This window comes from Nomascus leucogenys, chromosome 17 (genome assembly GCF_006542625.1).
Source record: "Nomascus leucogenys isolate Asia chromosome 17, Asia_NLE_v1, whole genome shotgun sequence".
Classification (NCBI taxonomy): Eukaryota; Metazoa; Chordata; class Mammalia; order Primates; family Hylobatidae; genus Nomascus; species Nomascus leucogenys.
Genome location: NC_044397.1, coordinates 11411556 through 11425970, shown reverse-complemented (window position 1 = coordinate 11425970; position 14415 = coordinate 11411556). Strand labels below are relative to the sequence as shown.

Genomic DNA, 14415 nt, shown 5'->3' with positions numbered 1-14415 from the left:
TACTTGTAATGGTCATAGACTCCATTTTTTTCTATTATGGGATTTCCATTTCAGGTACGAAAGATTGAACACCGGCCATTTTATAATATTCAATCTATTTTCTTTACATTGTTCAGACATGGCCATTATATAATATTCAATCTATTAATTTTCTTTACATTGTCCAGAAGAGGTTTTAACATGTGAGTGATGAAGACAGGACAGGTAAGAAATCATCGCTTGTGACTGTGACATTAAAAAAGTAAATTTATCTTAAAATTCAAACTTTTCTTTCATTCAGTGAGTAACCACTTAGGGTATACAATGTTTGTATAATTTTAAAGTTTGTTAACTGATCCAAGTTTCATTTTCTGACAATTGTATTTTTAAAATGGAGACAATTGCGGTAATATGCATATGTATATGGGGTAGAAATATATTTTTAAAACTATATTTTCTGTCTCAAATACTAGTTTCTTTTACTTGTCTGTATTGATTTTTATACTTTATGAGGAATAAGAACCTAGAATTTTAATAAACGGGCCAATTCCTCTCTATTTCTAAGCAATGAAACGTAAAGTTTTTGTTGTATTAATACTGTTAAAGGTACAAATGAGAAGAAAATAAAGCTTCCCAATTTGTGCAAATTTAGTAATTCCAAATAAAAATCTGTAGATTAGCTTAGAAACTTATCTCTTACCTTCATTCTTTCAAATTGAGATAGAACTCTGAGGGGCCGAAGGAATTTCATGGAAATAAGTGGTTTTAGTTCTTCCCGAGTTTTGCCTATTAAGCTAAGACAAAATACCTATATATTTTTTTTTAAAAAAAGTGAATAGGATTCCATATTAATCAAAATAACATGTAAAATAAATGTTGCATTTGTTACAACAGATATATACAATAAAAGCTTACCAGTAAATTTGTGAATTATTTTTACATATATTTCAAAATACATTAATAATGACTTACAGAAAGTTATAAGAAAATTGTTCAGTGTTAAAATCACTTTAAAAAGATAAAATTAAACTATTTTCTGGTAATAAGGAACATATTTTAGTGAGATAAATAAAAGTTGTATATTTTATACTCTTTATGATCAATGACATATCTTTTTTGTTTGAAATTAGATTAAGAATCAGTTTCATAATTACTTGTAATACAGTAATCATATGCAGTATATTCATTAAAACAAAATAAGAAATATATTTACAAATGCATTCATATACAAATATGGTTAAGACAATATACACGATAGGCTTTCAGAGGATAGGCATCAAGGAAGATATGAATATTGTTAAGTCAAAAGTACACACATTACAAAAAAGCATAACCAGAAACTAAGGCAATCTTTAAAAGTAAATATATGAAAGGTTAATAAATGTTCACAAATACTAAGGTGGTAAAGCTAAGATTAACTTTTATTAATATCTTCAGATTTTTCTACATTTTCAAGTCAACGTTATGAAAAATTTCTTCTTTTTACTCTTTACTAAAGAGACAGCCTTGAAGTAGGCTTTGAAGTTTGGGTATTATTTTCATAAGCATGAAGGAATCTGGACACAGAACAATGACTAGGAAACAGGAAGGCGAGTTGCAGGCATAGTATGATTTGGCTAGAGCAGAAGGCTAATTTGAAAGAGCGAACTTAGAAAAGAGAGGTCAGCTATTTTAAATCATTAATTGTAGATTGGGGAGCTTCTATCATTGTTTATAGAATAGAGAGCCATTCATTCATTCAACAAAAATACTGAGAACCTTCTAATATGACAGAAATTGTTCTAGGCACAGGACTTAAAGGAACGAAGAAAACCAAGAAAAAATTCTACCCTAATGGAACTTATAACTTAGTGGGAGAAAACAGACAATAAACAAAATAAATGAACAAATGGTACAATATTAATAAGGGGTATGGAGATGGAGAAAGAGAGTATTGGAGTGGTTGTGGTTGCAGTTTAAATAGTGTTGTAAGGAAAGACCTTCAAAGGTTTCATTTTGGCTAAAGCATCAATGCCAGCCAAGGTTCCAGTTGGAAGGAAAAATAAGTGCACAGGCACTAAGATGAAAATAATCTTGGCATATTTGAAGTGCCCCATGAAGGCTGGTGCTGGTGGATCAGTAAATAGACCTGGACAGGGGAAAGGGAGCACAGCAGGGAATATGTTTGGATTACACAGATACTTGTAGAGCATTGATTGCAAAGACTGTTGATTTTACCCTGAATGAGATGGGTGTTTATCATAAGGTTTCAAGAGAAGTGACATGAGCTGACTTCCATTTCACAACAGTTACTCTGGTTGCTATGTGGAAAACAGAATGAAGGTATGCAGGGCAGAAGCAGGGACACCACTTTGGAATCTATTGCAGAGATCTAAGTGAGAAATTTGGGGAGTTTGGATTAGCCCCGCACTTGTGAACATCATAAGTAGTCTAATTGTGATATATGATTAAGAGTTAAGCCAACAGAAGAACTTAAAGATTTTAGGGTGCTGATATCATCAAGATACTGTGCAACAAACTTACATGGTTAACAGTAAATTCAAGGTGATTATTATAATAACCCAGGAATAAAGTGTTGAACTTTTAAAATTTTGGAATGAGAAGAAAATGATAGATGTTAAATATTACAAACTAAGAAAGGTGTCATGTACCAACAATGTAGAGAGAGAGGGAAAGGAAAGATATAATAAATTGACAGGAAGTGAAAGAGTAAGAGTGAGGAAGAAAAAGTAAATCAAATAGCCTTTTACATTTTCTTTAAAATACGTACAATAACAACCACGAAGTCCAGCCTGTACCAGCCATTAGAGAAATAGGCCTTAAAACCATATGCCATCCATTTTAGAAGCATTTCCAGAATGAAGATGTAAGTAAAGATCATGTCAGCATATTCTAATAAAATTTTAATTGTCTTTCTCTGATCAATATATATATCTTCAAAAGCCTGTGGGTAAAAAAAAAAATAAGGATTAGGTGTACAGGTAATTTCTAAAAACTCTTTTGACATAGAAGGGAACAAAATTTTGTCTCTAATAGGCATATGGTGAGCACTGTCAGAGATTGTAGGCTCCAGGGCTGGTTCACTATGCTTGTATTTATTGACATAATCTATAAGTATTCTTATTTGACCCCATGCCTATGCCAGACATCATTAATTGATCCCAGAACTAGTTCTTAGACATAGGCTGAACCTGGCTACATAATTGTTTTAAATAACGATCCAAAAATCCCCTCCAAAATCAGTTAATCAAACTTAACATAAAAGACAAAACCTTTAGTCACATCTGACATGGATCTTATATGTAATTCCAGGTAGCCAACTCACAGATATATGCCACTTACTCATAGAGAAACAGATATGTTTTTAAAATGTCTTTAGAAATCCCTAAGGCTATCAGGTAAACCAGTTGAAACACTGAAGATTAATTAAAACTATAATTGTTTCTCCAAAGCTTCTCAGTTTTAATGTCAACCTTAGTTTGACTATGGAATATGTAAAATCTGATCATGTCATTGAAAGCAATTTCATAAATATTTTAGCACTGAAAACAGGCAGGCAGACTTTCAATATATCAATATACATAAAAGGACAAAAAGCAAGCAAGGATTAAAATAATCTCATATAAAGAATGATGTGATTCTTAAAACCTCTTGTTAAATGGAAGTAAATACAAAATAACAATAGATTTTATGACTTTTAATTGAACAAATTATGGTGCAAACGAGTCCATAAAGATTATAAATATAAAGTTCTTAAAAATTGTATTTTGTTACATGTATTTATTTTTCAATTATTCAGGTACATAATGCAAAATATAATAAAAAGATGTACAAAAGCCTCCACTTCAATTAGCATGGGTAGAGTAGATTTCACCAGACCAATGATCCTGCTGCAAAGAACCAGAGAAACAGTACAAAGTTTAAAAAGCATTTGTTTTTAAAGGCATCACAGAGCTGCTGTATCAATAAAGAGCAGATGGGCCCTAATTGTATAAAGGAGAAGGTCAAGAATATGTTCAGAACAAAAAGATTTAACATGTAAATTCTAATAAAAATAAAGCTAGTATCAAATTAGGCAAGATACATAACATAGGATAGTTCATAATAATAGGGGGATTGCTACTACAAGTGTACATCTGTATGTCCAAAATAATAGGTCATCAAAATATATAAAGCAAAACTGATGACACTAAAAGAAGATTTAGAAAAAAAAAGCAATCATAGTGGGATGATTTAACACATTGTATCTATAGGCAATCAAAGAAAAACATTTTTGCTATATCACTAAGGCTCCCATTGTAGATGGGAACAATGGAAATAACAAACTATAATTGCACCTAGCTACATCATATGACACATGCTTTTCAAGTACATGTTGAATACTGTAGTAGATGCTGGAGTTGCCCACCAAGAACTCCTTTACTGGCGTATCTATTCCACAGCGACCGAGTGTTGCTTGATTACACACAACTGAAGCCCTCTCTGGAGAACTGCCTCTGCTAAACAAGAGCCACCCCACCTGAGAGGCAATGTTTCCACTCCTAGAGGGACCCAGCACAATCAACGGCTGAGTGGAATAGAGATATAAATGCCAGCTGCCTTGAGTCACTCAAGGTGAAATTGTGTGGTGCAGTCTGGGCTCCAGGGCCTCCCCAAAAGATTAAGCTGAATTGAGTCTTTCTTGAGAATTATGAAGAGGCCTACATAGGGTAGGTGTCTTTTAAAAACTCTTTAAGGTCTACCTCTACCTCCTCTCCTGGCCACCTGATGTATAAATAGAGACAACTATCTTCATACAGTGGCCTGGGAAGTACTAAGATTGCTAAGGAAGGAGAAGGATTATATACCAGAAAACTTGGTACCTATGCAGGACATAGAAACATGTACTAGCAGGAAATGGAGGAGCTTTCCTGGGAGTGGATCTAGAGAGGGCTGCTTATTAGTTTCCTATTGTGACTGTAACAGATTACCACAAATTTAGTGGCTTAAAAACAACACAACTCTATATACTCTCATTCTTGATGTCAGAAATCACTGGGCTAAAATCGAGGTGATAAGGCTAGTTCCTTTTGGTGGCTCTGAGGGGTCTGAGTTCCTTCCTTTTTCAGTTTCTAGTGACGGCTTATACACTTTGGCCTGTGGTGCATTCTTCTGTCTTCAAAGGACGACACCCCAGTCTCTGCTTCTATCCTCACATCACCTTCTTTTCTGACTCCAACTCCTCCAGTATCTCTTTTGCAGGAACCATTGTGATTATTTTGGGCTCAGCTAGATAATTCAGAATAATCTCCCTGTCTCAACATCTTTAACTTGATCAGATCTGCGAAGACCCTTTTGCCATATAAGTTAACACTGAAAGGTTCTGGGGATTATGTCATGGACATATTTGAGGACCATTTATCAGCCTACCACAGGCTGGATCAAAGGGCATAGAATATGAAGCTGGATAAAAGGAATAATGTGTTGATATGGTGGTCACAGTTAACTCCAGCACCACAGGAGTTAACATCATATTGATTCATTATATTGATGATATCATGTTAATCAGACCTGATGAACAAGAAATGGTAAGTTCTCTAGATGCTTTAGAGAGACTTGTGTGCCTCCTACTCTAAGAAAGAGATACAATGCCTGGTAGGCCTCTTTAGGATTTGAAAGCAAAATTTCACACTTGGGAATATTGATCCAAAGATGCATTATCAGGTGATGCAGAAGATTGCTATTTTTCAGTAGAATCTGATGCAACAAAAGATACTAAAATAGGTTGACTATATTCTAAGCAGCCTTTCCATTTGAGCCATATGAAGATCCACGATGCTAGCAGAATCTGTGATGGAGAACGGCATAGTATGGAGGATCTGGCAAGCCCACTAGGGAGTATTTGTGTTTCCCATTCTCTCAACCTTAGGATAGGTGGACTCTGGGGTCTTTGCTCCCAGAATAGGGCATTAGGAGACATAGTATGTCTCCTACTAAAATTCAAGCTTAGATGTCATTTGCTCAATTTTTGATTTCTTGTACCAGTCAACTAGTAAGAAAGAAAGAAGTTACTATACCAGCAAGGATAATTGACCTGATCATTATGAGGAAGTGGGATGCTGTAACAAAATGAGAGGAAGAAGAAATACAAAAGTAACACACAGTTTGAATCTATTTTTATTAAGCCTGAAATGGATAAAACTAATCTATGGCAGTTTAAGTCCACATGCTGGCTATCCTTGTGGAGTAGGGAAGTAACTGAGGGGGAAGAGTGTTGTTCTGGCATCCTGGTAATGTTCTGTTTCTCAATCTAAGTCACAAACATGCATTCACATTGTGAAAATCATTCCTTCTGCACACCCATGGAGAGTTTTCAATATGTGTGGTAAATAACATAAAATTTATTTAAAAAATATAGGCAGAGCAAAGTCCAGTTCACAACCATGACTCCATCTTCTGTGTTCTGTGCACCTCACAGTTAACTAGATCTTGTATATAAGAATTATCCTTAAAAGATCTCTGATCTTCTTTAATCAAATACAAACAAATACCAATATACATTCTATTTTTATTCCTTTCCTACATAAAAGGCAGAGTGCCATACACTTTATTCTACACCATTCTTTTTCCACTTATTACTATATCTTGATGAATTGTAGTGTAATATGCATATAGCTTCTAAATTTTTAAAATAGCTGCACAGATTTCCATTGGATGATTTTTCATAGTATAAAGTCAGCTATTACAGACCTTCTTTGCTAACCCTTTGCTATTATTACAAAACATTCTTCAGTGAATTACCTTGTAGAACCATTTAATGTGCAGATATTTGTAGAATTTTTTTAGAATTAAGATTCTGGGTGCAGAATTAAGATTGTAGGGTCAAATACATTTGTAGTTCACAGATCCTTTAAAGCATATGCAATAGTTCCCTTTCCTTTGATAGGTACCAAAATACAAGCATATTATGGCAGTTTTGGATGTGCAAATCGTTAAAATGTTTCATACATGAAACTTCATTAAAATCAGAAGAATCCGGTATCTATTCACATTCCATTTCCCACTGTCACTCATATATTTTGAAATTCAATATTGCAAAATAATTTATTAAAAATCAATATTAAATTTAATATTAATGATGCATATATAAACTTTCTAAGAAAGTATAATATTTAGATTTTAAATCACAGAATATGAAATTTGGTGCTATACTAAATATCCTTGGAAATCTAATCCTGGTTTTGACTTTGTGAATTAACAGAATCATGATACATTTGTCCCCAGCAAAGTATCAAACACCCTGGCTGCTCACTTACCAGAGTGCCGGTGCTGAGCAGAGTAACAAGACCAATAAAACACTTAAACCAATTGTTCTCTACAATCTTGCAGCAGGTTTTCCTGATATTCTGCCAGATTTTTCCTTTCTTGGACGCTCCACTGATTTGACCAAGTGAAGATCCGCGTCCACAACCTGTCAAGATTGAACTGGTAAGAACAGCAACCTAGAAAACTCATGAAAAAGTAAACACCCAAAACTTTCTACTATGTTAATTATTTATTTATTTACAAATTATTTATTTACAAATTCTAATCCAGGTTGTCTCTGATTTATAAACATTTAATTTTTACCCATGGTGTAGTGACCACTGTAATCACTGAGCAGAAAAAGGAAAACTGGACTTAGGAGTTTGGTAGTAATGAGAGGAAAGGCATTGTGAAAGGCAGAAATGACCCAGAACATCTTGTCACTCTGCAAAACAGTCTGAGAATAGGTATTCGCTAATACTACAAAAGAAAATACACACAAATATCTCACTTCTGAATGTTACATTTTGATATAATGCCTGAAAATTTACTCTTTGAAGATTCACATGGCATAATATGCATTCCTGTTTAAAAACATAAATACTTATGAGATGTTAAGAGGCATAAAATTAGTTAAATCAAATTAATTGCTTTGATTCCAGTTCTTAGGTGGCATGGAAATGGGAATTTTTATTGAGACTATTACAGAAGTAACATGGACTGTGGAGTACTTTGTGGGTAGAGTACATATGTACGGGGCTGCACTCTGTGCTCTGGCCAAAAGGGTTAGCAAAATGGAAATCTGAGGCTGGAGAAGACGTTGATATGCAGGTGACAAAACGAAGATATGGAGGTAGGCGGAGTTTGAAGCCAAAACATTTTATTTTAGAATTTTGTCTTGTGTTAAATTATACTATGAGTAGTATTGTGGCAGTGGAATATTATTGATAATGGTGATTCCAAAACACATTTTTCATGCTGTAAGTAATATTGGGTAAAAATACATAACATTCATATTTGATTTTATACTGGTAGCTATACCACTGTGTGCTTTAGAACAGAGCACAATTTAGGAGTAAAACAGAAAATCAGTATAGTTAAAGCAGCACTGAGATGTGTGTGTATACACATACACATGCACACATATACCTATATATGTTGAAGTCAAATGAAGTGTTCTTAGATCTCATGAAATAGGGCCAATATTTAAGTTACTCGTATAAAAATGGCCTATAACTGTCAGAGGAAAACAAATTGTAATGGTGACACTTATATATTTAACATGAATATTAAGAAATGTACAAAGATTCAGTCAATTGACTGACATACTGGATATGGAACATATACATTTTGACAACTTATAATTCAAATTAGTTTCCCAGCAAGATTAACAACATTTTCTTACCATTTTTAGGATGCTTTGATCTTTCACCTCCATAGAACATTTCTTCTTCTTCAGAGATAGCAATATCAACAGTACTGCATTCAGATGAGCTAGATGGCTTTATTTTCTAAAAGGTGAAGTCCCACCAAAAAAGTTGTGATTAAAGTTTCATTTACCCACGGTGGTCAAAGTTTATTTCATTTTCAGAAGTAAGAAAAATTTTATACAGAAATAATATTATTAGGTTTAAAAGACTTTAGGCCAATTTCATGACTGAGATTAAAATGCATACATATTGGTAAGAGGTGAAGTTCAAAAAATATTGTATGATACTTATTTTAAGCTAAAATAACATTTAGATTAAAATTAGTGTTTAGTTTATAACACTTTGCTTCTTAAAGATGTATAGGCTGTCTCCAATTCCCAAAAGGATTTGCGTTCCAAAGTTTTCTTGAAGTCGCAAGTTTCCCAAGTATGCTATTTCAATTAGGTGAGTAGAATCAAAACAAATCATTCCTTGATGCTAAAGATGGGTAGATAATAGTGCACCTGGGTTTCATTGTAAAATTCAGTCCAGATGGTCTTATGTATGTCATCATAGGATGGGATTTATCATGAAGTAAAATGAGGGAAAGGCACAAGAAATAGGGATAAGGACAGGCCTGGGAAAGGGGCACAGCCTTACGAAAAGCACCCAGATGCAGAATTGACCTTCTTTCTCACTCTGCTTTTGACTGAAGTTCAAGGCTGGGTAGAATAAGGTGGTCATTGCTTTACACAAGTAATAGTGCAAATGATACTCTTTGCCTTTATTTAAAATTATTTTCTCACAATATTTTACTTTATTTTAAAATAAGTATACCATAAATCATTCTTTAAAATCACCAAGATTCTAAGGTTAATAGCATGTAAGTAATATTTTCTAATTAAAATAAAAATGAAAGCAAGTGTATTTTAACATTTGGAATGAAACCAATCTTATTTCGCAAAAATTAAGAGAAAAATCTAGGTAAAGTCGAGTGCCAAAAAAAAAAGAAATTATCAATATTTTGTCCTACCTCTTGGACTTATACACAGTAGGGGTCAAGGAAATATAATTAGAAAGCTTTTTTTGCTTTAGTCCTTATGTGGTCAATTGTCAGTAAATCATTATAGTGCTCAATTAAAAAAAGTAAAGTATCCAGCAGAATATTATTCTTTTTTATTTCCATTACTTTTATATATTATTTATTTCTAATGAAATAAAGTCTGTAGCAATATATTTATTTGAGACTAGGCATTAAGTAATTTAAATATAATATTTGACACTGAGTAATTAAAATTATACATCATACATTCATATTTTTAAAGACTTGTAAAAAGCCTTGTACATATCCTATTTGATGTGATTTTTCCAAAATACCTGTGAGTAGGTATTTTTCTAATTTTACAAATAAATCAAGACTCAAATTATAAATCATTTATTTTGATAGAAGATTACTTAATGGCATAAGAAAGTGACCATGATATACTTCTGCATTACAAAAAATACAAGTTACAAAATACGATGTGAATTTTGATGTTATTTTTATAATATGTAAATATATATGCATATTTTTAATAAAAATAGGCTGGAAGTACAAATACCAAAGAAACAAGACAGTGTATCTCTGAATTATCAGATCATTTATAATATTTTTGTGTTTTATTTTTGGCTGTGGGTATATCAAAATCCTAAGTAGTCACGGGCTACACAATCTAGAAAGCATCTAACTAAATATATAACTAAATATATAAATAAATGAATACATCTTTTGTGAGTAGTTAATCAACCAACAAGACCAAATAACTATGCAGCATAAATAACAACTGCAATTTCAATATTTACAGTTATTTTAAGTTACAGCTTTCCTATGTATTTTCATACTCCAGAATTTCTAAGGAGATTAGCATGAAGTGTGCTGTAGTAAACAGCAATTTCACCCAGAAATGGATGGTAATCAAAATCTTTAATGAAGATTGAGAAGTGTGCTGAGTAAGAATTTATGCCTGTTTTATAGTAATGGTATTAATTTAAAAGGTAAATGAATCTTAGACTATTGGGCATGTGGATTAAAAATGTTTCTCTAAAATAAAGATGGCTTTAGTAGGTGATGGAAGGACCTTGGATAATTGAAACTGAATTCCTGTTAGAAGACAATTTGTGAAGTTATAGTAGAGAGCATCTGCCAAAACAGAAGAGGTCTGGGAAACAAGATGGTGCCAGAGATGATGGGGACCTGTAAAGAGACATTCCCTGACCCTCCAGTGCCCCTGAGTGATCCGAAATGATTCCCCAGTGGGGTCCAAGGTAAAAAGCCCTTGTGCAGATGTGATCTCTGTAGGTGTAGATTTCTGTGAAGTGACACCTCCTTCTAAAACACAATGCTGCTTGCAAATGGAGACAATAAGACTGTTTCCAGTAGGGTATATATTTTAGAAGCTGAGTGAACAACAGTATCTACCCTTATTTGAATGTGACCCTGATTTTTTTAAAGCCAGTGCGTTACAAAGCTACCAACTGTTCACAATTCAAACTGGGAGGTTTTAAAAATTCCTTTAGTCCAACTTAATTATAATGTCCAAATATGGGCAGAAATGATCTGACTCAAATCTTGAATTTTAGCAAGCAAGAAGGAATTGTAGCACTCTTCTAATTCAATCTCCCATTTTAAGATTATAAAATCCATGGAAATTTAGTGATTTCTTAAATCATACGCCTTGATTTTGAAAACTTTGGTTTCCTCAGTATACTTTTCAGCATCCTCAAACTGCCTGGTTATTAATTTATAGAATGTCACAATTATATCATCTAATGTTTCCTAAGTGCTTACTCTTTACTAGGTATTGTTCTATGCACTATCACCCACCCCCCCATGGAGTAAATACCATTTTAGCCTCATTTAAATATGAGAAAACTGAAGCTTGAAAAGTTTAAGTAATTTGATCAAAAGCATAAAGTCAGAGGCTAAGAGTGATGGAGCTAGGAGTGATGGAGTTAGAATTGAGTGGATAATCTGGCTGTGGAACTTCAGCACTGATTTACTTCCTTATCAACAATACTATAAATCACCACTAAGCAATCAGGATATTTAAACATCTTACCTCTTTGCTGCCTCCATCACCAGACTTACTCTGAATCTCCTTATTATCCAGATTTTCTATATCAGATTCTCCTGAAGCAATTGGTACAGTTTCTGAGACACTAGGACTGGGAATAAGTGATTGGCTCTCATTTTCAGTAGTGTTTTTCTCTGTGCCACTGCTTTTTTCCTTATCTTTGAGAAAATCTTGGGTGTTGCTCAATTCAGAAAGGGTATAGTCAGAAATATCTTCTTTAACATATACCTCATTTACATGGTCCATTGTGTCCTTTGGGACATTTTGTGTTTTGCATAGTATTTTAAGAAGCACATAGTTTATTCCTTTTTTAATCCTTGCCACTGCAAGCTGGAGATTTTTTGCTTCATTATTCTCTTCAGCTGTTACATCCTTGCATGAACTAAATGAGCTCACCAATGCCAGAAACAGGTAAAGTACCTAAACAAGGAAGTAAAATGAGGCTAAAAGTATCTCATTTTGTTTCATTTTAAGTAATAAAAAGTTTGTTTACAAAACTGACTTGAGAACATTTAATATCTACTCTGCTAGCATTCTTCAAGAATACAATACATTGTAATTAATAACTGTAGTCACCATGCTGTACAATGCATCTTTTAAACTTATTCTTCCTATTTGACTGTAATTATGTGTCCTTTGAGCAACAGGTCCTCAATGTCCACTTTCCCCTAACCACCCCAACTTCTGGTAACCACCATTCTGCTCTCTCCTTCCAGAGTGTGAAAGAACACTTAACCCATTTATGCCTAGTATTCCATTATTGGAAGGCTAAGCTTGTGGGAGTTATTTATATCCTATTGCTCAAGGTCATCACCAAGGTCGATTTTTCACACAAAAATTGCAACTTCTGGCATAAATGGGTTAAGTGTTCTCACCATAAAAATGATAACCATGTGAAGTAATGCATTTGTTAATTATCCATATTTATCCACTCCACAATGTATGTCTACTTCAAAACATTACCTTGTACACCATAAATACATACAATTTTATGTGTTAACTTAAAAAATAAATTTGACCCAAAAAGGCTGACCTGAGATTTGAAAATGAAGCATATGAACTACAGTACTAGTCAGTTCTTATCCATCTACCACAGGGAATAAACAGTGTGTCAGGTGCCGTGCTAGGGATTTGTATAGCAAGAATTTATTTTAAGCTCATGACATCCTATGCAATATGATTTGTTTCTCTTTTACAGATGAAAAAGGCAAGGTTTACAGATGTCAAATATCAAACGATCAAAGGTTACATAGATTAGACCCAAGTCTGCTTTATTCCAAAGCTTATTTTCTCACTGAGTCAAGCTGTCTCACCCAAGGTGAGCAAATAAGTTGTTTTTCCAGGCAGCTCACTTCACTTCAGCCCTGTTCCAGGAAAACATGTAAGAATTCTGCAAACCCAGGAAGAATGATATGGGGAAAGAGCTATCCATGGTCCTGAATACCATATCTAATGGCTTTTGTGGGATGAAAACACAGATGCTAGGAAGGTTAGTTGATTATCTGTTGTAGTAAATTTGGTCAAACAAGAAACAGATGAGTGATGGAAGACTCATTCCTAATACTTGTAACTTATTTTTAACTCAAAGATAGTGTATATTTTGACTTTTACTATCACTTAGAAATATGATCAAGTACTAATCACTTTCCAGAGAATCAGATTTTAAACTTGTTTATAATTGTAAGGCATGTATTACAGTTTTGGATAATTAGGCTATTTATGTGTACATAAAATAAGTATGTGAGCATCTCCAAAGACTCATATTTTGAAACTTCTTTCAAAATTTTAGATCTATGTCAACAGTTGAGTTTCTCAAACACTCCAATAATTACTCTTTTTCTCATGGACATGCACATCTGGGATAATTAGAACTTCCCACCTAATAGTGTTTAATCCTAATGGGTTACATTTACTTCTCTCTATCTAGATCTTCCTATTTCTTAGGAATAGAGAAGGTTCAAATAAAACTTGTATAGAAAAATCAAAGTATTTTGCAGTGAATAAAGTCATCAAATAGATAATCTTATCCATAGTTTTAGCATAGCAATAAAATTTTGGTTATAAGATATATCAATATGGGAAATGTTTTGTGGGTGAGAGCATCTGAAAAACTGGCAGATATCTTTTATAAGCCACAATGCAAGATTCTCAGAAGAGAAAAACTAAAACAGAAAGGACAATGATCAAATGCTAATAGCTTCAGAAATAAAGAAATAAAGCAGACTTAGGTCTAATCTATGTAACCTTTGATCCTTTCTGTTCTCCCACTAGCATCTCCTTTGGCAATGAGGGTTACTTATAGATAATCTAGGCAGGACCTCCATGGCCCCCATAGGAGCCACACTATTAGCAACTCTATCATTCTCAAAGGACAACAGTTTCGTGATATAAGATGCTGAGACCAGATATAATTTAAGACAGTTGTTTCCTTTCCTTCTATTGTTTGGCTAAGTATTAGGCACAGTTTGAAATAAGGGAAGGCTGTTAGTGTGTTTCATGACTGTAAGCTTCATATGAACAAAAACCATGTTTTCTCTTAATTACACAACCAGCACCCTGCTAAGCACAAAATAAGTAATAAACAAATATTTCTTTTAAAAAATAATTGATTATAGAATGAATAAAAATAG

General features: G+C 33.4%; 1 protein-coding gene across 2 annotated transcripts in view; it reads right to left on the bottom strand.

Annotated features, from left to right (window-relative positions):
* The window catches only part of SCN7A (sodium voltage-gated channel alpha subunit 7), a 93838-nt gene that overhangs the window by 16521 nt on the left and 62902 nt on the right, over positions 1–14415 (bottom strand). For both annotated transcript variants that reach the window (XM_012496284.2, XM_003266196.3), the window contains exons 15-19: positions 11771–12205; positions 8669–8774; positions 7275–7429; positions 2750–2923; positions 680–787 (exon numbers count right to left, since the gene is read on the bottom strand). In XM_012496284.2, the coding sequence (XP_012351738.2) occupies positions 680–787; positions 2750–2923; positions 7275–7429; positions 8669–8774; positions 11771–12205 (978 nt within the window). The remainder of the gene's footprint in view (positions 1–679; positions 788–2749; positions 2924–7274; positions 7430–8668; positions 8775–11770; positions 12206–14415) is intronic.